A 24,795-nucleotide genomic window follows, 5' to 3' on the forward strand; every position below is an offset into this window, starting at 1 on the left:
AATCCCCATGAGCAAATTCATAGGTAAGGATTTCCATTTTGCATGGCTTTTCCATACAGGTCTTGGATGTGTTCATTCTTATGCCCCAGCTCGGTTACTTTATTATCTGATGTCTCATCATTTATGTAATAACTGTGCCTCCTTATCCTCTCTGGTTTGTACACTGGTAAATACCTGCTCTGTGTGGGGAGACAGCATCTATATGGATACTGTGGTGTGCAAAAGGCTCTCTGATATTTATTTCTCAACCATGAAACTCATTGATCCTGATGTATAAGTATGTATATAGTACCAAAAAAAAAAAAAATTAAACTCACCACTACATTTTGAAAGCAGAGAACACCTTACTAGTTCTACAACTCCTCCTATGCTTTGAACAGAGAAGGGATTCAAATTATACATATTTAAAATGTCAGAAGGTCCCAAGCAGCAGCAAGATTTTTCCTGTCCAGCCATAGCATTTTTTTAGTCAACAGATTTTTTAGTGCATCGAGCCTTTTGCCTTTTCCCCATTTTCTATATCTATTTTGGCAGAGCTCTGGGAAGAGGGACAAAGGTAGAAGGAAGCATAAACTCTCCTACATGGCCTGCTCCCAGCAGCTATCAGGCAGTGATTTACAGTATTAAAGTAAATATTTTTCATAGCTTGCACAGCAGTGTTTGTGTTTAGCCACTTTTAGTGCGAGATATAACACATTGTTGACTGTGATGAATACACACTGGGAAACAATAGCTGGGGCAAAGCACAGCAGTATTTAAAAAGGTTTTAGAATGAAGCAGCAAATAGAGAATTGAAAAAGTATGGAGAGGACTGGGGGGAAAAAAATCAGTTCAAGGTTAGATTAGATCCACCCTCATAGAGACTGGCATAGCTGGGCACTGACTTATTGACAGCAGAGGGGAGCACAGTGTCCCAGCCACTGAAATGCTTTCAAGTGTCTTCCATAATGCTGTTAGTCTTTCAAACTAACAGAAAATAATTGCAATTTTGAGAAGAAAGAAGGATACAGCAGAAGTTCTGATTTCCATCCTAGAAAGAAATACATTGGCTTAAAACTACTGAGACTAATTCTAAATATTTAGGGACTTATTCTATGGGGGTTTTTTTTTTTTTTTAATCACATGTGATTTTTCATTAGAATTAGCAAAATGATTCATATGTTCTTTGCATTTGACTGATGGATCATTGAAAAGCAAAAGCCATGTGGTACCTTTTGTTCTGATGGAGGAAAACAGCAGTGGTACAGAAAATAACATTAAATGAGCAAGTCATTGAGCCACTCCTTTTCTACAGTCTGCAGTCAACCCATCATTGCTGTTCCCAGAAGTTAACAAATGAAAAGAGGTGAACTTTCCTTCTTGAGCACCTCTCTCCTGAGTAAAGCACAAGGACACAAGTACTTTAACTCTCAAGTGATGATCTGCACCGGTGACTACAAACCCAAAGTTATGCACATGCTAACATGCTAAAGTTATGTTAGAAGCTGGGAAATCATATAAAGATTAATCAAGCCAGCACATCAACTCATTGTATCCCACTGATGCTCCACTGAAAACAGCTGGTATTTAGCTAGAAGTACTCTGCCAGAAATGGGACATGATTCAATATTGCAGCATCAGAGATGCCTTTGTTAACTGCAGCAATCCTCAGAGTCAGCAGAATTACTGTTGAGTATAAATACATTTTCTGACAAATCTCAAGCAGACTAAGAATGCAATCCCTTGCAATCAGCAGATGTGCTTTACATTCAGTAACTTCGTCAGGATGTAGCTTTAGATTGATGGTAATTACTGATGTGTCATTTGGGGTGTGTTGTTGAGCAAAGTCCATTAAAACTCAATTTGTTTCATCAGTTAGCACCCAGCTTACATTATGCAGTATGTTCAAAGAGCATTCCCACTGGAACTGTAAAGGTGGGCATGAGGCTGGGAAAAAATCTTCAAAATGCAATGGCACAATAATTCTGTTTTACATGGCTGTGGTCTACCATATCCCATTTCTGGCCTTGTAATTCAGAGTCAGGTTCAACTCCTTCTTCCACTACAGCTTTCCTCTATAATCTTGGCCTGTCACTCCTCTCTTTGTGCTGTCTCCTTTTCATATAAATTGAGTATTGCTATTAACTTATTATTCAAGGTGAGGATAAAAACATAACGTTCTGTATACCATCCTGATTTCCAGAGCAATTCAGGGCAATGTTTAAATGTCATATCAAAAAGAACAGTAATAGACCATTTATATTTTGTTCCCTCAACCTTCTCCCTTAAGGAGCAGATCGTGACTGAAATCAAAGATCTTGGGACTTGGGTCTGTATGTGCCATATGGAAATGTCTGACTGAGAGAAGGGAGAGGTGGCAGGTGTTGTGCAAGGAGCAGCTCCAGGAGAACACAGTGTCCTCTATCTGGCTACTGCAGGATTTTTGAATTTTCTTTTTTTTTAAGATTATCATGCTGCAACTGCATTGGCAGAAATCTGCTCCTCTTGGTCTACTGAAAAGCTGTGAATTGAATTGGTTTAATAACCCCTCTTTTAATGCTACTTCCTCTTCCCAACATCTCCTTTCCACATGTTGATTCACTTCCTTTACACAAACCCTAAGAACACTCTCTGTTACCTCTCTAACAGAGTCAAGGCCAGGGCTGTGGTGAGGATTTAAGCCTTTTACAGTAACAAACATCTAAAATCACCTGTTAATATTCACTGTCTGCAGTCTTTATTTTCAGATGAGATGGTCTTTAGTCCTATGCCATACCTCCTACCTTTCAGGACCTGAATAAGGTTTCCTGTTATAGTCCTGTTTCCACAGCTCTTGGATGGGAGTGAAATATTTCCCCATTGTAAATAACACCGATAGCATTGAGCTAAAAAATACTGGGTTTAGTGACAAGCTTTGAATATATAACAAAATCCCTTGAAGACCCAAATTCTGTGACTTTTCTCCCCTTGAGTGTCTCTTCCTGTGCAATTAAGGAGGCTGTTTTCAGTTACTTAAGAGAAATAAGTGCAGGAGAATAGAGCCCTAAGAAATGAACATTAGTTATCCCAAAAGGGACCTAGTGAGAATTGAAGCTTAAAAGGGTCTGCACAGTTTAATTCATGTACCATCTGTTTTTGGGAAAATTAGCACAGATTAGATTTTCTAACTCATCTGAGGCTAAGAAAGTGCCTTTAGAACCTGTAGTATTTGCTTAAGTATTAAAAACAAATTAGCACCATTTTACCTACTGTGTGAATCCTGTGCATATCAGCTCCCTTTGGAGTAAGCCAGAAGAATTGTAGCAGCAGAATAGCAAAGTTATGCCTCTCAGCCAGCCCCTCCTTGTCAAAATGTTCCTTAGCTGCTTTATGGAAATGTTTGACATTCTCATGCTCTTCTGAGCACTGTTTTGTTAGATGTGACCATTTTGTATAAATCCAGTTATTGCTCAGGGCTGAGAATCTGCTCACTGTGACCTCTGACTGGTGTTCCTGCTCTCAGTTTGGCTGTAAAGTGAAGCTGTAAGCTTAAAGACATCTAATTTAATGCAAAAGTAAGAGAAGAATATAACCCTCAGACTCAAAGACTGTATAATTTTATTGTATTAAAGAATTACATTATATTTACAGGGTAGCTTTCAAAAAAAACTAAAAAACAAGGTTACATTTTAAAATACATGACAGAAACATGAAATAATTTAGGTTTTCTTGGTTCAGTTTTGCCCACCTTGCCACTTGCCAGATTTCTGTGTTCTGATGGCCAACAGGTGGAGCCAGCCCTGCTGAACGAGGCTGCTGTGATACTCCCCAAGTAGGCAATATTGAACACCAGGCTTCCTGCTGTGGACCAAATATAGGGGCAGTAAATGCAAAGTTAGCATCTTTAGCAGTGTATTTACCTCAGCTGGACTCCGTTTTTCTTCCACTCTATTTGTTGCAAAAATCTTTAAATGCAGGGCAATCTCAGTTATTGTGGGCTGGATGGCCTATGGACACACATTTTTCTTTTCAGAGACTTCCAGGCTCTTCAGTTTCCAGTCATCTCACATACTTAATCATCTCATGTACTTAATTCTATGAAACATCCATTATTTTATGCTATCCATTAAATATTACTTAGTTGAGACACTTTGTTGATGCTCTATGTTTGATGCTGTGCCTGTGAATGTAGTTACTAATGTAATGCTTTTACATATCTCAAAAGGTGAAAGGCCTGGAATTACACCCTTGGTTTGAACTGGCAAGTTTTCTTGACTTGACTACAATAAGATTTAGCAGAGCAATGACCCTGGTCCATCATCTTCAGATGAATTAAGGGTAATGCATAGGATACTCCCTGCAGAGTAGAAGGACAGGATGAAACTCCGACAGAAAACTGGAGCTCTACATTTAGTTGAGGTTGCAATATGCAGCCTTTCAAAGAATTCCCTAACTGTAATTAAACAGAGTAAAAATGTGAGCAAATAAAGACTTTAGGTTGGTACTGCAAACAGTACAGGTGCTTTTGTGCTAGTACTATTTTGGAGAATGGAATTCTAGTTGGTGAAGCCTGGGTATCAACACGCTGACAATACAAGTCTGTGTGTGCCCATGTGTTGAAGCATTTTTTACTAATGCCTCAAAATAAAGGGATTCCAGCTTTGCTTTTGTGGTACCAAGAAATGAAACTCAAGAGTACTACAAGGCTTATTCTTCTGCTACTCCAGAAACCCACTGGGAGTTAATCGGCAATTTTTCACAGACGACATCTAATCTATAAGTATAAATTACTTTTCACTCCTATTATGCCTTAATTGAAGAGCACCAATGTGAGACTGCAATGGATGGAGCTTCAGTATTTCTAGCCTCAATTAACTTTGTGTGGATTTAAGTCTTTTTTCCTCACTTTTCCATGGACTAAGGATAATTCTTTGATGTCTTGTATTTATTTAAATAATTGTTAGAAAAGTTAGGTGATATGCATGTGATGAAGTATTCTATAAGACAACTCTGAAGACATAGGCAGGAGTTGTGTGTATGATTTATAAATTAATACATATCTTTTATGTCCTGCTGTTTTGTTTAACAGCTGTACCATCAGCAGTAGCCAAATCCCTCAGGATTCTGCTGGGGAAGAATAGTTTAATAGCAATCATTTTTTGGGTAAATGGCAGTTACCATCTCTGTAACAGCTACCCTCATCCCATCCCTGACTTTTCTTCAGCTCCCTGCCTTCAAGACACAAAATATGTGTTGCAGCAGAGTAAAATCACAGTGAAGAAATAAAACACCTTGGTGTCTGGAATAGGAAACTCAGACACAGCAGAAAGCAAAAAAATTATACTAGGAGAGGCAGGATGTTGTGTAGGAAGAGAACAGGCATATGGTGATGCAGTTAATTCTTAGCTACTTCGTATTTTACCAGAAGTGATATATATTTACCAGAAAATTAGATTTGATGCTTCTGTCTGGGCATATATGCTCTTACAAATGTTTCTGGTGTTCAGCTAATAGCAGTGAAAACAGCATAAGAATCCCACTAGCACAAGCCTGTGGATTAAAGTAGTTGTTTACAACACATTTTTGTTACAGACCTCCCCAAGATTTCCCTCATGGCTGAGATGGTCAAAAAGCATGTTTGTGTTTGCTTTTAATTGTGTTTGCTTTTAATTGGTTTGACTTTAAGAGGTCAACAGGTATAAAGTGGAAAACCTGCTATATTCCTTATCTTTCTCATCTTTTCTCTAAATATGAATATTCCCAGCCTCCCTCCCACTGAGGAACCACTGCCCTTGGTGTTGGGGTGATGGCACAGGTAGGACAAGGAGTTTGTCACCCCCACAGCAGATGGAGAGAGCGTGGCAGGTGGTTATCACTGGGGTAAAAATATTGCTATGTGTTCCTGAGGATTTGTTAAGTAATAAATAGAAGGTGTGCCCCAAGTTTACTTCAAGGAGCATGATGAACACAGATAGAAATCCACATGAACAATAGGACTCCAAGAATGATGTTGATGCTGCTTAAATAGGATTAAGCTTTGCAAACAGAAAAGGGAAGAGGAAAGGCAGAGAGAAAGAAGGAAGATAGAAAAGTTTTATTTCTCACGCTTTCTCAAAACTTATTAAAATTCCCAACACTGTCTTCACTGAGCAGGCCACACAAGTCAGATCTTGATTTTTTAAGTCTGATGTGTTGTTTGACTCATGCATTCAAAAGCAAGGCAGGATTTTTGTGACCTCTGCTTATATTCTACTGTTCATAAAACTTTCCTGAATTGAATCTTATCTCAACAGTCACACATTCTAAAGGCCTCCAGTTGTGATTTAAGAGTGCAAGATCTGAATGGAGTTCTTCATAAATTGGTCCAGTGGTTAATCTTTCCTATTTATTTTCAAATAAGGAAATTTGAGTTCACAGTAAATTAGCACCATAATTTCTGTGTTCTGATTGAAAGATTGCACTTCCAAATAGCTGCTAGGCTTCTAACTAGTGATTTGCATATGCAGTTTTACATGAAGACTTCTAACTTCCTTTTCATCAGCTCATAGAATATATATTAGCATTGATTGGACCCTCATTGCAAATCTCTATACTGGAAAGAAAAATCAAAAATTATGGTGCTCTTCTTCTCAATGGAACCCTTAATTTTTTAATTTTTTATTTTATTTCTAAAGTATGAATTTTCCCTTCTAGTGAAATTAAACCCATCCTTTCTCTCATTTACCACACAGTGAAAATTCTGAGAAACTGCATGATATTATTGGGAAAAAACAGCATTAATATGGAGCCAGAGTGACCATTATAAAGTAAAGATGATTTCCAGGCTAAAGTCAGAAAAAAATGTTCTCTGGCATGTAATAATCAATTAAAATATATTACCTAAAAGATGTGATCTGCATGCAGTTCTAAGTAGGTGCACATATTACACAGCTTATTACAGAGGAAAAATTTCTCAGATATATTGGGTAGAAAAATCTTCAAGTCCCATTTGGGCCATCTTCAAATAAGGAACTAATTTTGCCCAAATCTTGAATGAAAGTGGAAAGCAGAGTTTCATGGGGTCAGTTTTCGTCTTTAAAGCCTTGCACATTAAGAATATTGATATTTGTTAACTCTCCTCTATAAAATCTCTTCTGGGTTTGTAGCTGATTACAACTGATACAACTCGAGCTGCTGCCTCGAGTTGTATAATCTAAAGTGAAAAGTTATGGAATATTACAGGAAAGGCCATCATATCTCAATGGCTGAAAAGCATGATGAGCTTGCTACTGAAAATGGGGGTGCTGAGAGACCATAGGAAAGGGCAGATATTTGGTGCAGTGAGCTGTGGGCTGCTTCATTTTGCATATTGCACTACTCACTAGTAGGACTGGAACAGCTGTGCACTCAATTCTGGTGAAGATAAAAATCTCTCCCTCGGGGCATTGCTTTCTTCTGCCAAGTAGGACAGTCAAATGTTGGATTTGGCTGTGGACTTTTCTCTTCTCTCATGTAGCCTTTCCTTTTCGTTTGGGCTTTGGCTTAATATTTTGAAAGGATCAGTCCATGAATTTTTGTAATTCCGAATCAGTCCATGAATTTTTTGTTATTCCACACATTACCCTGTAAGATTTTGGTTTGTCCAGGCTGTCCTTCAAGGATGATTTTATTTATATTTTTGTAAGAGTTCTCACATGGTGTTTTATAAGAGCACTGCTAGTGAATTACTTAGTAATATTATGTTAATTTCCTGTGAAGACTTTATATGCAACTTAAAAATACTTTTAACCAAAACTTGAGTTGCCCTAGAGCATGACCCAGCCATGTACTAGTAACTGTGATTTTTACCTTGTGGAAGGCATTTAAGCAGATGTTCTTTGACAGTAGTAGAATTTCTTGGTTTTTCCAAAATGAGGATATTTATAGATATTGCTATTTTCTGCAGCAAACCCGATCTTTTTTCTTGTATTTTTCAAAGAAAGAGACACGTTCAAATCAAAGGTACTCCAGCTGCCTCTTGTGTCCACCCATGCTATAATGTCATTCATCAGTTCTTAAGGCTCATTTTTCCTTTCTAATACGTGTCAGCACATATCACTTAAAATCTTGTAGAATTAGTATCTGCAGCTGTATTTCTGAGACTGGGCTCGCCTCCTCCTTTTCCTTTTTGCTTTTACAGCTTATCCAAAAATCTGTATTACAGATCTCAGCTAGTGGACTCGCCCCACTGCTTATAGAGCTCTCAAAGTGTCTCTGAGATTGTTATCAGACTTTCCTTTGACTTCAGTAAAGATCATCAGTAATCAGTTACCACAGAGCTGATCTCTCAGGTGGCTGTGCTGTACTTGGAGCAGGGGCTGGCAAGCAGAGCCCCCTGGATCCCTGTTCCCTCTGGCAAAGCCTGCCCCATACCACAACCCCCTGTGCAGCCCTGGGATTGTCGCAGGACAAGGCTGAAATATCAATATAATGCACACAGAAAATACCCAGAATTTGAGAGCTTCCCCACAACTGTCCCAACATGACAGAAAAGGCAGAGTGGCAATGTGAAGGAGAGGCAGATACAGATTTTCAAAGCACTCTCAGACTTTTATCATCTCTTTACTGAAACTTAAAGGCAGAGTCACTCTCTTCTCATAGTCTTCAAAGAGTGATGGATCTATAATGTGTTTCAACATCTACAGGATGCTTAGAATTGTAGAATCATAGAATGGATTGTGTTAGACCTTAAAGATTATCTAGTCCAACTCCCTGCTATGGGCAGCGACACCTTCTACTACCCCAAGTCCCTTCCAACCTGGCCTTGGACAATTCCAGGGATGGGGCAGCCACAGCTCCTCTGGGTAACCTGTGCCAGGCCCTCACCACCCTCACAGGCAAGAATTTCTTCAGATATCCACTGATTTTCTAGGCTCCAGCGACTTCACTAATATTAATTCAAAGAATTTAGTACCCTGGGAGGGGTGTTAAATATTGCAACAGTAGACCAAGGCTGAAATAGCACATCAGAGTTCATAGACCATCACACACTTTCTTCCATGCATACTTACAGAATGCCAAATGATATATTGACAAGCTTGTGTGTTTACTGATTCAGCCCTGTAAATTGTTTACTTTGGTGAAACGACTGGGAATTTCTGCAGGCTGACTGCTGGGGCAGCAGCAGTGACCAAGGAGGGATTTAAAAGGTGTGTAGATGTGGCATTTGATGACATGGTTTAGTGGCTGGCTTGGCAGTGCTGGGTTAATGGTCTTCAAGATCTTTTCCAACCTAAATGAATCCATGATTCTGTGATTCAGATTCAGGTCTGAAAGAGCCAGGAAAGAGTGCATCATGATGCAGGATGGTACTACACACATTTCATGGAGTTAAGCTAGAATCTTGCACTTCTGAAATCATTAATCTCATTACTAATATGTATGTGGCAGAAAGCTACAGGAACAGACAAGAACTTTGCTAATGCTGCAATCACTTTTCTGTATATGAAATGAATTTCATACAAAACACCTGCTGGAGCAGCACTTTCAGAATACTGGCTTGTCTGATTCTCAAGCAGAGGTACACTGCAGATGTCTGTAGAGGAATATTTTTCATGCACTGAATAGTTCATATTCTCCTACATTTTTCTTATGGGAGTTCCTAGTGCTTTTAGTCATCTTATCCCCTATCCATTACTAAAATATGCCATTAAAATTAGGAAGTGCTGGTCAGCAAAGCAAGGAGCAGTATCCTCTGCTTCATGAATATCATATGTGCATTAATGTTCACAGAGCTGCTGCCCATGTAAATCATTCAGATTAGTTAGCTGATGTGAATTCTAGAGAGATGGCTAAGATGAAAACAAATGTGCTCTTTAAGTTTAACCATCTCTCTTAAAATTTGCTTATCTTGCTCACATTTCTATCTGAGCAGGTATAGCTTAAAGGGCAGTGGAAAATTTCTGTACATGGCAATTACCATTCAATATTAATAGAAGGTGATGAACTAAAGTCCTAAGCAATGAATCCAGATGGAATACAAATTCTTCTCTCAAAAACTACTCTGTATTCTTCCACTATGCATTGGTGCATTTATACTTATACAATCTAACATTTGCTTTTAACAAAATTAAAGCTGGCATTTGACTGCACAGGGAATTGTAACTGGAAACCTAGCTAAATTATTACAACACTTGCCTAAACAGGTGGGTAATATTAAAGTCTGAAGTGTTACTGCTTTCAGAGACACAACTCTTGGAAAAAGCCCTTTACACATGTCAGACCAGTTTCTCTGTGCTCTTGTGCTTTAATTTTAGAGTAGCATTTGTTGTTGCATATTTTCTCACAGGCAGATATTTTTTTGTGTGTGTCCAGCAAGACATTCTGCCCCTAACTTCCATCCAGCCACGAAGGTCACTGGGTCATCAAACACTCACAGGGAGAGAACTCGTTAGAGGGATGGTTTGGGTCTCTTGTGATGTGAAATGGCACTTTCATGCCCACCAGCCTGCACCTGGCCTCTCACTGCATCACTGGGTTGTAGCAGTCCCTTACATTAGGAAAAATCTGTCTTGGCCTCCCTCTCTGCATTAATTTGAATCTTCAAATTAGGCCAGAGCTCAAATTAATTCAAACCACCTAAGGTTTTCAGCTAAATGTTTTAAGTTTCCCAAGTCCATTATTTTATTTACTCTTCAAAAATGCTGGAATCATATTAGAAAAAGATTTATCTGAATGGCAAGCAGAAATAATTGCCCAGGCAGGTAAGCCTATAAAGCATTAAAATTTATCTTAATACAAAATAGAGGGCCTGGTTGTGGCACTCTGCATATTTGTCTAACAGACATGTAACAGAGAAATTGTCCAAATGAGCTTAATAAATCTCTTTCTTAAACTCACAAAAGACCACATACTCACTTCCATAATTCTATTAGAGTCTGCTCCTCTGGAGGAGATAAAAGAAGAGATAACCTCTCCATTCAGAATATAAAATAGCAATTGTTCAGCTGATGATTGGAATATTTCCAGTAGAAGGACTTAATTATGGAACAAAATTAGCTCAATCTGACCTTTTTAGAGAATAATGCAAAACTAAGTTTTTTGCGAATGTCTTCCTGGAATAACTGAAATAAGGAATAATTTACTTCCCTCTTTTTACAAGAGCAAAAGGTGGCAGAATATGATAGCAGCTTTCTTGGTGAGATGACAATCCAAAGATAATAATAAGACAGTATGTGCAGAAAGAGATAATATATTTTAATAGACTAGCTGATACAGTTTAAAAACAGAGAAGCTTTCAGACACACAAGACCTTTTCAGCAAGAGCAGGTTTCCCTCAGTGACTCAAAATTGCGAGCTTAATAACTAGATGGTGTAATGGTTGTGTCATAGGAATGCACCAAAATGTATGGTATCTATATCCATTACACACTGAAAGCTCCTCTTGGGATAAAGACAAAACATATTGTTCCAATCTCTGCTTTATCTCTGTGATAAATAGGGATAAGTACCTGCACCCACAGACCAGCAGGCTGGGGATGATGCTGGTGTTAAAGCATTTCCCTCCAGGTGTTTAGTTCCCTGCATTTATCTGTATTGAGGCACTCCTCACTAGGAAAAGAAAAAAAGAAACGCACAAACTGGAAAGAAAAACCTTATCTGTTTTATCAGTCCCATCTCTGATTTCATGACATTCTGAATGCTCCTAAGCCATGCTGATACCACGGCGTACAAGAAAAAAAGGCATGAACAGGTGGTGATATTAACAGGCTTCTTATGGTTCTGAAAAATGAGATAGAAATGTTTCATGTCATGAAAGTCAACATCAATCATCATCCATCTTGTGCAGATATGGAAATCAGCCAGTGTGGTTCTTGCTGAGGAGGTGTGAGATATTTCTTTTGCATCAGAGCTGTTGCTCTGGACACAAGTCATAATTTGTTTAATATAGATGAATGAGGAGAATATTACTAACACTGCCTTCTTTCCTTTTTTTTTTTTTTTAATAAACTGAAAGCTCCCCCTCCTGGCACATTCCCTGAACTGAATGCAAGGTTCCTGACATCTACTTTCAGCAACAAAATGTTCATGAAGATTCTTTAAAAGTAGTGAATTTATAGTCTCCCAAGGATTTCCTATTTCCCCATCCAGCTATGGGACTTGATATGAGCTGATTTGACAGCAGGGGTTTGCCCTAAGGCTTTGTCTGTAATTTTAATCTGTTGCTTTTCCAGGCAAAGACTTATGGGTTCTACTTTGCTGCATGTTATACAGAGTAAAAAAACCAACTTTTTCAGAAAGTTTGAGTGTTCACATTTGTGTTCATTCAGAGTGATCGGTGTAACTCAGCTATAACCACACCATCTAATTTCCTAATAAATGCCTTGGAATAATTCTGAGAAATCTACTGGATCTCTTTGAAGCAATGCTCCAGCTCTGCTGAAAGCAGATCCTGACCAGGCTCAGGGAATCTGAAAGCCAGGAAAAGCAAAGAGAGACATGTTTATATCACAGTTTTGGTAACTGCTGTAATTGCTCTCATCTCATTGCTGCCTGTGCTCGGGGACTGCCAGTCCCTCTAATCCCTTGAATCAGTGCAGGCACTTATGTGCTTAATGTGATGAACTGATTTGTCACTGAATTTCCACAGCCATACACTTATGCAAAGAACGGAAGACTTTCCCAGCGTGTGCAGCCACAGGATCCTGTAGCTCCCATAAATGCCTACGTTGTGATTTTGTTACAGTCCCGGCACCATCCCTCAGCTCCAAGCAGGCTGACAAAGGCAGTGACACTGCTTAGGGAGCTTTCGTTACATTTGTCATCGTATTCAAAGACATCATCTCTCCATGTCCTTGAAGTTATTTATGGGGGACAACATTTTACTGGAGCATGAAGCCAAGAATGAATGTTCCTGTGCAGGCAGGATTGTGCTGGGGCCATGATTTCACATGGCCATGCTCGCCAACCCTCAGGCCACACGGAGCAAAGTGAAGGAGTGTGAAGCAGAGTAAAATAATTATCATCATAATGGTCTCAACTCAGTGCTGAGCTGTAATAGTAAAGTGAGAATGAATTAATGAATTATAAGCATGTCTTCCTTTCTAGGCTTCTCCTGAATACCAAGGGGGTATTTTCTACAATGGTAGTGGTGTTACTTTGCTTTTTATGCAGTTAGGTAATACACATGGCAGGTTTCAGTTGTAGAAGAGTGGATCTTTTAAAGTCTAGCATAGAGTAACAATTTACTACAGATACAATGAATGAAGTATGTCTATTAGACTTGGTACATTAGGTCTGGAAGTGGGAGAATTACTGGCCTGGCACCTTATTGCACTTTCCTCTTCCCTCTCTCTGGTTACGAAAATCAGGATTGACCTACACAAACAAAGCTGCTCGCCCTAAACAAAGCAGATTTCAGCTGCTGAGGCAGTGAGGCCAACAAGCTTCCAGTGCCATTTGCAGCAAAGAAGGGCTGTTAGTTTAAATGTCTCTATGCATAGGGTAGAATATCAAATGCAGGCTTGCCATTTGAAGCCAAATCAGAGTAATAATAAATGTAAAAATGACACATTCATTATATCCATGAATATAGGCACACACATGCACCTATCTGTATTCTTGTTAAATCTTTGCTATATAGATGTATATACACGCATGTGTCTTCTTAGAAATGTCTTAAAAGCTGCTTTTATAGTCATAATGAAAGAGTAGGACTCCTTTGAGAGCCATTTGTCTGCAAAACTACTGTAAACTTCCTTTGAGTAGGCTGTCTGCACTCAAGAGAGTTGAATCAGTAGAACTTTGACGAGACTAGAAGACCCACTGATATCTAATTAACTTGGAAATAATTGTTGTAATCGTTTCATTTCTCTACAAAGCATGTACTGAAAAGCAGTTACACGATTTAGTGAGCATCAAATCAGTTTGATATGCAAATGGAGGTATGGACTACTTCATAATGCTGGTAGTATTTAAACATTTGTTTATTTAAGCTGCGAAGATTCAAAATGTCAATAGGGTCCAAAAGCAATGTCTTTTATCAACAGAGACTTTCTTCAGAGTTTTTACTGTGCATCTTTTAGAGTCAGTGGGCTCTAATGACAAGAGTAACTGCAATGCTAAATGTGAAGGGACTGCTGGGAGTAAAGTGTGGACCAGTTGTTCCAGCACCTGACACATTCCAACACTTTTCCTCCAGGAATAAAAGGGAGCAGTTGTAGTGCTCTCCAGATTACCCCTGAGCTCCTACCTTTTGGCTGTTAAGGGGTCATGGAAACATTGACTTCATCCATTTAATGTAGATTCAATTAACTCAGGTTAATGACTATGGGATGGAGCTCAGGGAGCTGAGAGCTGCTCCCATTGTTCAGCCTGGCTTGTCCTGTGACATAACCTGCATTTTTTGGTGTAGAAAAAAGTAAAAGACAATGAGTTGCCGGGACAGGATCAAACAGAGTCTAATGTAAGTGAAGTGTAATCATTGCATCTCAGGCAAATGCAAAGCTCACGGCTGCATGGCATCCAAGTACAGAAAAGCAACACAGACTTGATCAAATAACGTACAGAACAACTGCATCTTATCTGTTTCCTAAACTTTTATTCTTAAACTCAGTACAATCAGCACAAAGTCCTTGGGAGTAATAAGCTGTGACCTGTTCAGATTTAGATGAATGTTTTGCCTGGGATGTGTCTTCATCTTTGCTACATGTATTTATCATGGCTCAAAGAGTGGATATCAAATATTTTTTATTTCAGGAGAAGTGCAAAATTTCAAATTGTTCCCAGGGACAATGGCAAATGATGTAGTTGCATGATATTTAATAGCATATACTTCTGAAATCTTACTTGGAAGATTTTAACAGGATCACTCAGAAGAACCCTTGCTAACCCCTTCTCTTTTCATTTACTTTGACAGGATTTCTGAGCACTGGGGACCAAGCAGCAAAAGGAAACTATGGCCTCCTTGATCTAATTCAAGCTTTGCGATGGACTAGTGAAAATATTGGGTTCTTTGGTGGTGACCCATTAAGAATAACTGTTTTTGGATCTGGGGCAGGAGGTTCATGCGTCAATCTGTTGACTTTATCCCATTATTCTGAAGGTAACCGTTGGAGCAATTCAACCAAAGGTATTATACAGGTTGCAAATTTTGACAATTTTGGTGTCTGCATGCCACCACCATTAGTACTATGTGATGTTCTGTATATTCTCTTTGTTTCTATGAACTGTTGAGTTCAGCTCAGTATTGAGAAACTTTTTAAAGGCTGTACAAGCCTCCTTCTCCCTCAGCTCTTCTGTGCATGTTTAAATTTTGGGTCACTTTCTTCTTTTTCCTATGGAGCTTTGTAGAAACACTTTATAGCAGACTTCTGAACAGCATTTTCTTGGTGCATCATTTTTGTCTGTTTCCTACCTAAGGGTGTCTTTTTTGGAAAATCAGTCAGTCATGCTCACAGTAGATGGGGTCATCTATATTCAGACAGTTGTGAAAGGCGTGTTTAGTTTCTCCTGAGGAGCAGAATTTAAAGAAAACTAAAATGACAGAGTTTCTCTTTTCAGGCTAACAGCTGAATTGCTTAAAACTATTATTTTGTGTGAAGGAAACAATAACTAGTTCAGAAATCTTTTGTCTGAAAATGCATGAACTTCACTTGCTGTCATCTAATAAAAAATGGTTGAACGTTTTGCATGCATGATCCAAAATTGTCAAAGCATCCAAGTTGCAAATTGATTTCCTTCTATATGTTTTTTCCTATTCCATAACTAACACCTTTTCTCTCTAGTTGAGGCAGGTGGCAGGGAATTAAAATCGTGCTGTTTGAGGCACCCAACTTATTCTTTCTATGATTTTTTGCACCACAGTTTCACACGGTGTCTCTCATTTGCATGGCTATTGCTTATTGATCATGTTACTTTTGTCTAACTGTTTTAAAATATTTTTATCTGTATTAGTTTTATCAGGGACACCACACTGTGCCCTGTGCATATAATCCTCCACTAATTTATATTGCCATATCTCCATGGGGGACTAATTGGCTGGTCATAAAAACATAATTCTGCTGACATTAAAAGAGCTGCATTTCCCCAAAGTCATGTTACAAAGACCACTGAGGTCAATAGAAGTGAGAGCTTCTTTAGACCATGCCGTTATGCTTTTTTAAATGAGAGAAAAATATAATTTCTACAAAAAGAGTCAAGTGGAAAATAAGACTGTGGTCTAAATTTAAGTCTGTTTTCACAATTCGATTTTTAGTGTAATCTTTTTTTCTTCCATACCTACCTGAATTTACGGAGGAGATATTTAAAAGAAGATGCTTGTAAAATCAAGATGTGATCCACTGCACTGTGACCTGAGGGTCTCAATGCACCATCTTCTTTCATCAGAGCTCTAAAAACCAACTTTCTTATTAAGGATTAACTCCAGGTTGAATGAGGACACCTGGTTTATCTTCCCCTAACTCTTTGTGTTAAAATCAATTTTCTTGGTGTAACATGACATCAATGCAAAATGCCACATTGACAATATTTGGACAGTCATGTGTTGCCTTTATCAGGAAATGATACCCTGTCATATCCCAACACATGGCCAGAATTTTGCCAGGACCAGAATTTGTTTAGGGAAAAGTGAGGCACTATGATGTCAACACAGAAGATCAAGGCATTTTAGAGGGCCTGAAGAAGGTTCAATAAAAGTAAATTTTTGAGGATTTCTTTTAGAAGCAAACTCATGCTTTGATGAAATTTGGATTAAACAGAACAGCTCACCACACTCCTGTGTTATGTTTCATTTGGAGGTGGTTAGATCTGCCATAAAAAAATATATAAATTGGTCAGGTTCAAATAAGTGAAGTTATTTCTTAACATTTCCAAACCCCCTTTTTGTTTCATGTTGTTTCACATTTACATACGAGAGGTGGAGAAGGACTTTTTACAAAAGCATGCAGTGATAGGACAAGGGGGAAGGGCTTCAATCTGACAGAGAGCAGGGTTAGATCAGATATTATGAAGAAAGTCTTCCCTCTGAGGATGGTGAGGCCCTGGCACAGGTTGCTCAGAAAAGCTGAGGCTGCCCCATCCCTGGAAGTGTCCAGGGCCAGTTTGGATGGGGCTTGGAGCAAACTGGGATAGTAGAAGGTGTCCCTGCCCATGGCAGGGGGTGGAACTGGATATGCTTCAAGGTCCCTTCCAACCCAAACCATTCTGGGATTCTGTGATTCTGTGATTATCAACCAACCTCTTTTATAAGATATCAATTCAGAAGCTCTCTTTGCTTCTGTTATTTCCCTCTGAAAGATTCCCTTGGCAGCTGAGAGGAAGAATTCAGCCTATTTCAAGCTGGAGCTGTTCATGGCCACCCACCTGCAAGTGGGCAGAGCAGCACCCATCTTCAAAAAGAGCTCCCAAAATATAGATGAATATATGCAAATTATTATTATTTACTGTGGTGAGATACTGAATAAGAGCCACAAAGCACTATGGCCCATTGAACATTTAAATCTTCTTTCCATCAGTCTGAAGCCCATAAGCAATAATAATAATAATAATAATAGTAATAAACATTATCAGATAAAAATGTAGTTCTCCATCCTGTGAGGTACAAATTTTTGCCACAAATTCTGTGACAGAATGAGAATAATTTTTCATACTGTTCATTTTTCACCAAATGGTTTGAGTGGAGGAATAGCTCTGTCAGCATCCTTCAGCACAAGGAGGGATGTTTAGTCTCATTTCCTCAGATGGTTTTATGGCCAAAGGACTTGACCACTTTTACTTAATCCAGCATCTGATGTTTAGGTAGCACTTAGCAAGCCACAGTGTTTGAATCAGCATTTTCTTACACATAGCTTACACTTTCTGTCCTTGTTCAGACATATTTAATAGAGCAATAAAGTTAGATTTACACAATATGCAAAAACCCACACACATTATGAATTATCATGAAATACATCTTTGTGAAAATTCAGCTTTGTCATTTAGTTACATTTATTACAATGCCTGGATCCTCTGTGGTAATTCTACTGACTTTGAGCTGATTTATACTAACTCAATATCTGACCTTATAAACATGCAAATATATATTTTAGCTGTTTATAGCTCAAGTTCATTCTTATTTTTACTCATATCTTGAAAGAGAATAATATCTTGGATATGACTTCTCGTAAGTTTAAGAGGCCTAAGTTTACACATTTCAGTCTCTACACCTATCTAATTTGAAGACTTTTCGATTGGGACCTAATACAATGATTTACATCACTGAATGATTTAAAAATTCCTGAGAACCTTGTAAAATGTTTCCTGCCAGCAACAGATTCCAGCTTATTTTTGAGTGTAGAGAGTCTGGTGCTGCAACAGAAGCAGTAAAAGCATTTCTGATTTGATTTAGAGCCTAGGGAGGTTTTTTATCAATAGAAATATGTTGCTTATCAAAGCAAAAGCCATCTTGTGCATAATTGGAATAAATTTCTGAGGTAAACTGAGAGCCTTGACTCCAGTTCCTCTAGTGGGAGTATCCAGCTATTCATCAAGCACTGGACCTGGTGGAACTGAGTGATGCCAGGTGTCACTTTCAGTCACTAAGTGACTCCACCAGAGACGGTGGAATGACTCCAGGTGCCCATCAGCACAAGTAAAACAAAATTGTGACCCATGCATCTTAAATCAGCATTACTTTTGAACACTATTGACCATTTTGTATTACCCATGGTGATATATAGAAGGTAGGGTCCAGTATAAAATATTTTCCAGTAGTTTGTGCAAAAGTTATGATACTGAAATGAACTTCTGTGAAAATGAAAAAAACCCCAACTCCTCACAAAACAGCAGAAAGGCCACACTTACCTAAATATTGTCTAAATACCTATTAAATGCATCCTAAATTACCTAAATATAGTTTCTGATCAATATTTTTCACAAGGTTCAGACTTATAATCTTTTTCGGAACCCAAAGTGCCCTCCTAAAATGGAGTGGAAAAATGCAAAAGGAGCACAAACAGTATCAAAACAAGGATGGAGTTCTGATTACACTAAAGCCAATAGCAAAATAATTGCATGAATTCACTTACTACAAGAGGGTGAGGCTATCATCCATGACATGTTTTAAAAATCCTTACAGAAGGGAGAGAGAAACATAAATTTTAACACTTTTTGTTATTCCTTTGGGTAGAATTCCTGGTCCAGAGTGATAATTAAATCAGCATAAATTCAAGTTAAGTGCCCTGAAGACTTTGGGATTTATTGCAAGTTTATATGCAGTGCCAGATCATTCTCTCTCCCTTAACTGAATACCTGAACATATGTTTAAATATCTGAATTACAAAGCTAAACAGTGTAAAATACATAATGTCTCTTTTTATGTAAGTGTGATCAATATAAACCTGACTTTAAAAAGCTCCTTACAAGAAAGGATTTTGACTTAGACACTTATAAATTTAATAGCTGCCTGGTACCTTCTCATCTATTACTCCAGAATATAAACTTTTGCAGTGATACACAATTTAAAAGCGCTGCACCTTTCGAGCCAACTTAAATCCCAAAGAAAACATTAAAAAGTGTAATAGATTTATTTCACATGTAGTTGTGATGCATGCATGCTGATGATGGCTTGAACAATATCAAAAACTTCAACCCATTTCAGAGACTTGATGGTTTTTCCTCCAACCTATACGGTGCTTTAATTTTAAGTTGGGTTTTTTTAACCTGATAGCATTGTCCTACATAAGGTAATGCCACTCCTTTTTCTTCCTCAGTTTCTTTTGAAAATCTGGGCTATATTGAGGGAGAATCATTTGCTTCAGCACATACTGCATTTATTTTATGCACATTACCTGTAGGTACAACAGCAGTCAGATCTCACCATCCCGTATATTTAAGTACTATTAAGATTCAGGTATCTCTTCTGTTAAAGTTTTCTATTGTTTCAAAAAACTCCTTTGAATCTTTCAAAGTCTGTGGCTGTTTCAAGGTCGCTTCAGTAGTTTTCAAATATTTCTCCCCACAGGACTTTTTCAAAGAGCAATAGCTCAAAGTGGAACAGCTCTCTCCAGCTGGGCAGTTAGCTTTCAGCCTGCAAAATATGCCAGGATGTTGGCTACAAAAGTTGGTTGCAACATGTCAGACACTGTAGAACTGGTAGAATGTCTACAGAAGAAGCCTTACAGAGAACTTGTCGACCAGGACATTCAACCAGCAAGATACCACATAGCCTTTGGACCAGTAATCGACGGCGACGTGATCCCAGACGACCCTCAGATCCTGATGGAGCAAGGAGAGTTCCTCAACTATGACATCATGCTGGGAGTTAACCAAGGGGAAGGGCTGAAGTTTGTTGAAAACATTGTGGATAGTGAAGACGGCATATCAGCCAGTGATTTTGACTTTGCAGTTTCTAATTTCGTCGATAACTTATACGGATACCCCGAAGGCAAAGATATATTGAGGGAAACTATTAAATTTATGTACACAGACTGGGCAGACCGGCACAACCCTGAGACCAGAAGGAAAACACTGCTGGCTTTGTTTACTGATCACCAGTGGGTTGCACCAGCAGTGGCCACAGCAGATCTTCACTCGAATTTTGGATCGCCTACGTACTTCTATGCCTTCTACCATCATTGCCAGACAGATCAGGTACCTGCATGGGCAGATGCAGCCCACGGAGATGAGGTTCCTTACGTACTAGGAATCCCCATGATTGGTCCTACTGAGTTATTTCCTTGTAATTTCTCCAAAAATGACGTCATGCTAAGTGCAGTGGTGATGACATACTGGACAAACTTTGCAAAAACTGGGTGAGTATCAGATAATGGATGGTCTTGGATGGAATGGTGCTTTCTATTTGTTATCTCTCTTGGTAATTCCTCTGTACTTGTAGGAGGAATAAGAGATTGAGTTGGATATTTATGTTTATTGTAATGTTCCTTGGCTCAATTACGTGTTTTAGAAAAAAGAGGGAAAAATATCTTTGCATACTTTCTGTGAGAAGATTTTAAAATATACACAAAACTAATTAATGAAACTCTAGAAAAGTGTAAAAGTAAGCATTTAACATATATGCAGAGTTAAAATCAGCTACATTAGTACCTACCTTTGCCCTACCACTGATACTTTCAGTCCATGAGACAGAAAATTACATAAATATTGCATCAAATATAATACAGCCTATTTTAGTAGCATATTTTGTCTTAAATTCTCACTTCTGACCATAAAATATGTGGCTTTAAACTTGGAAAGTTTTGCCATTTTCATTCGTTCTTTTTTTTTCACTGGAGTTCAAAAACCTTTGTTACATTTGACCACTTATTTTTGACTATGCATTGTACTGAGTTGTGCTCTGTCATGATCCTTCCCCTCTGGAAGTCCACAGATGATTTACAGGAACAGAAATGCAGAGCTATATAAACTTGGTGCTTCTAAAAACAAGAAGAAAATCTTAATGTTCTCTCACACTGGTCTCTCATAGACATTTGTCTACTACATCACCACATACCAGGCAATCTTCCCTCAGCATCCAAAGATTTCACTGTGAGACACAGATATTTTGGAGAACCAGGGAAGTTGCTGAACTTTGTGTAAAAGAAGGGTTCTTTTGCATAATGCTGTTTTTAATCAAGATTATTAAGGCCTCTAATTTTAGGGAATAGCACTCTGCTCCATCCAAAAGCAGTCTTAAACGTTTAATATAAAATCTTAATTATGTTAATTTCATAATTCCATTTGAAATGCTTTGTAACATTGGAGATATCTTTTTCTTGCAGTGACCCAAATCAACCAGTGCCGCAAGACACAAAATTCATCCACACAAAACCAAATCGTTTTGAAGAAGTAGCATGGACCAGATATTCTCAGAAAGACCAGCTGTATCTTCACATTGGATTAAAACCACGAGTGAAAGAACACTATAGGGCCAATAAAGTGAACCTTTGGTTGGAACTGGTACCTCATCTGCACAATCTTAACGACATTTCACAGTATACCTCTACCACAACTAAAGTGCCATCGACTGATAACACTTTCAGACCCACAAGGAAAAATTCTGTTTCAGTTACTTCAGCCTTTCCTACAGCCAAACAAGATGATCCCAAGCAGCAGCCAAGCCCATTTTCAGTGGATCAAAGGGACTACTCAACAGAGTTGAGCGTTACTATCGCAGTTGGCGCATCTTTGCTGTTCCTGAACATTTTGGCCTTTGCAGCGTTGTACTACAAAAAGGACAAGCGGAGACATGACGTTCACAGGAGATGTAGCCCACAACGTACCACTACCAACGATCTCACCCATGCACAAGAAGAGGAGATAATGTCCCTCCAAATGAAGCACACTGACTTGGATCATGAATGTGAGTCCATCCATCCACATGAGGTGGTTCTTAGGACCGCCTGTCCCCCAGACTACACGCTAGCCATGAGAAGGTCTCCTGATGATATCCCCTTAATGACACCCAACACCATCACAATGATCCCCAACACTATACCAGGGATTCAGCCCCTACACACATTCAACACATTTACTGGAGGACAGAACAATACTCTGCCCCATCCTCATCCCCATCCCCATTCACACTCAACAACCAGGGTATAGCCAGACAAGACGAAACAAACTTTTATTTTTTGATGGATTACAGTAGGTGATATTACTGAAGATTACTTGGCTTTCAACCTACAAGACTCTTACTATTTAAATATGGAGGAATATTATGTGAATATACATATCAAGAACATTTGGGGTTTTGAAAAAAATGAATTGTACATATATCAAATGAACTTAAGAAACAAACAAAACAAAAGAAAAAAAGAAACAAAAAACTAAAAACCCAACTGTTTGCAATTGCTTGAAGCAGTTGTCCTGAATGATACTTTTTCATTCACATTCAAGTATTAATTTTTTGAAGATTTAAGTTACATAATGGAATTAGGCATGTGCAACACAAACAGGAAAGAACTATGACTGAAAATTTTAAAAACCTATAAATATGCACAAGGGACACACTAATGGAATGTCAGATAATTTTCACCAATTTTTATTTGGACCTGTTTTCTTGTGTAGACCATATTTACATATTTGAATAAGTACACAAAGCACCAATGCTGTTAAGGCCTTAGAAAGGGGCTCATGCTGAAATCTGCCAGTCAGAGAAGTTTTACAGCCTGGCAGGTACAACATTATCACATAAGTGCTGTCAGTATAAAAGTTGTGGGAATAAAGGAAACTGGATATTTTTAGCACGATGTGCATGATAATTTATATGCTTGGTGGCTGTGCTGCTGATTAAGCCGTAATTAAAATTCTTCTCATCCCATTGGAGTTTTTAATAGAAGCTTTCTCCATCAATTGGCACAACCTAAAGAAGTTTTTTAAAGGGGCAAAAGTAATTACAGTAAAATATTTCATGGTAGCTTCTGAAAAAGAAGGGATTGCAACAGTTCTTAAAGGTATTTATGGCATTCTAGGTATACAGTGGTGGACCCTCACTGATATGAATCCCAGACAAAAAAAATGTATACTATTAATTTTCTTTTTCCTTTCAACCTAAATAATTTCTGACTTTGAAATAACTATAACTTTAATGGCATCTCCTTTGATGAAGGATTTATAATTTGCTGTGATTTAGTTACAGAGTATTTTGTTCAAATTGATGAGGTAAAGTGTGTCCAAAAATTTAATTGCAATGACATTTTGCCATTTAAAATTGCCCCAATATTACTGCTCTGATTACGTCTTTCAGTTTATTGTTTCAACTCATGTTGCATGTTACAAAGTTTACTTATAATATTTTAATATAATGTTAATTCCCTTTTTGCTATACATTAGCTTTGTCATTCCAATTAATTCTCTAGACCAGATGGCAAGAGTGTAGAAAAAGAGGGTATATGAGAACGGGGAGAGAGCCAACAACTGGAAATTTAAAAATCTGGATACTACATATGTTTGTGTGATTTGAAGTGAATGTTCTAAAAATCACAAAAAAATTTTCATTCCCCTGTTGCTTTCCAGTAATTCTATACCATGGTCCTTTCAAAACGTTTGTATATGTAATCAGATGTACATTTATATAAAAGAAATAATTGAGATGGACTTAAGAGCACATCCCTGATAAATACTTTCTCTCTTACCTGTACTATATTTCTATTAGACTAAAGTTATGTGATTTTTTTTTACATTTTTTCAAATTACTAGCAATTTTGATAGTTTGTAAGATAATGCGAAGAACTTTCTCTGACAAACTAACTGCAGTAACAGAAACATTTCTTTTCAGTTACTCTTTTTCAAGAATGAAAGCTTATTACACACAAAAATTGTATACTACTTGATGGAAAATTACTTTGTATTTCTTGGCCATATTACTGGTCACTGAGTGAAATAAAGATAATCTGGATAACGAATATTATTCCAATGTTAAGAGACCTGATCTTTGCTCATTAAAGAGCTAAAATGTTTATTGCTGTTTTGTCATTTTTTAATGAAGTAATGGTAACTGTCTCAAATAAAGAGTAATATCTTAAGACCAGTCTGGTTTTTGAAGACATGAGGGTGCCTTCTACAATTAATAAAACTGCACATTTATAGGCCAGCCCCACCACAGCTATTTCTTACAGAAATATTGACATTGTGACTGTAATCACACGTCAATCTCCTCCAGATTTCAGGAATGAGTTAAAAAATGCAAATTGAAATCTTCAGTATTCCACAATAGGAAAGAAAAAATCACCTGGGTTTTATTGGGTGATTGAACTTTTATTATAAAAGATTGCTAAGAAGTTTAAAGCATGTTTGCTAACATTGAGCACAGACATTAAAAATTAAGCTGAAACCAAAATAAATACTGCAATTTCAGTTCTTTCACAAAACTGTTTAACAAAAAAAAAAAAAAAAAATAGAAAA

General features: G+C 37.9%; 1 protein-coding gene across 8 annotated transcripts in view; it reads left to right on the forward strand.

The window, feature by feature from the left end:
• NLGN1 (neuroligin 1) overlaps positions 1-24,795 on the forward strand; it is a 420,011-nt gene extending 395,216 nt beyond the window's left edge. For 5 of the 8 annotated variants that reach the window (XM_064385263.1, XM_064385264.1, XM_064385262.1 and 2 more), the window contains 3 exons: positions 14,834-15,046; positions 19,916-20,705; positions 21,672-24,795. In XM_064385263.1, the coding sequence (XP_064241333.1) occupies positions 14,834-15,046; positions 19,916-20,705; positions 21,672-22,494 (1,826 nt within the window). In that variant the 3' untranslated portion in view covers positions 22,495-24,795. The remainder of the gene's footprint in view (positions 1-14,833; positions 15,047-19,915; positions 20,706-21,671) is intronic. The other 3 variants (XM_064385265.1, XM_064385270.1, XM_064385268.1) reach the window with 1 other exon arrangement.

This window comes from Passer domesticus, chromosome 11, assembly GCF_036417665.1.
Source record: "Passer domesticus isolate bPasDom1 chromosome 11, bPasDom1.hap1, whole genome shotgun sequence".
NCBI lineage: Eukaryota > Metazoa > Chordata > Aves > Passeriformes > Passeridae > Passer > Passer domesticus.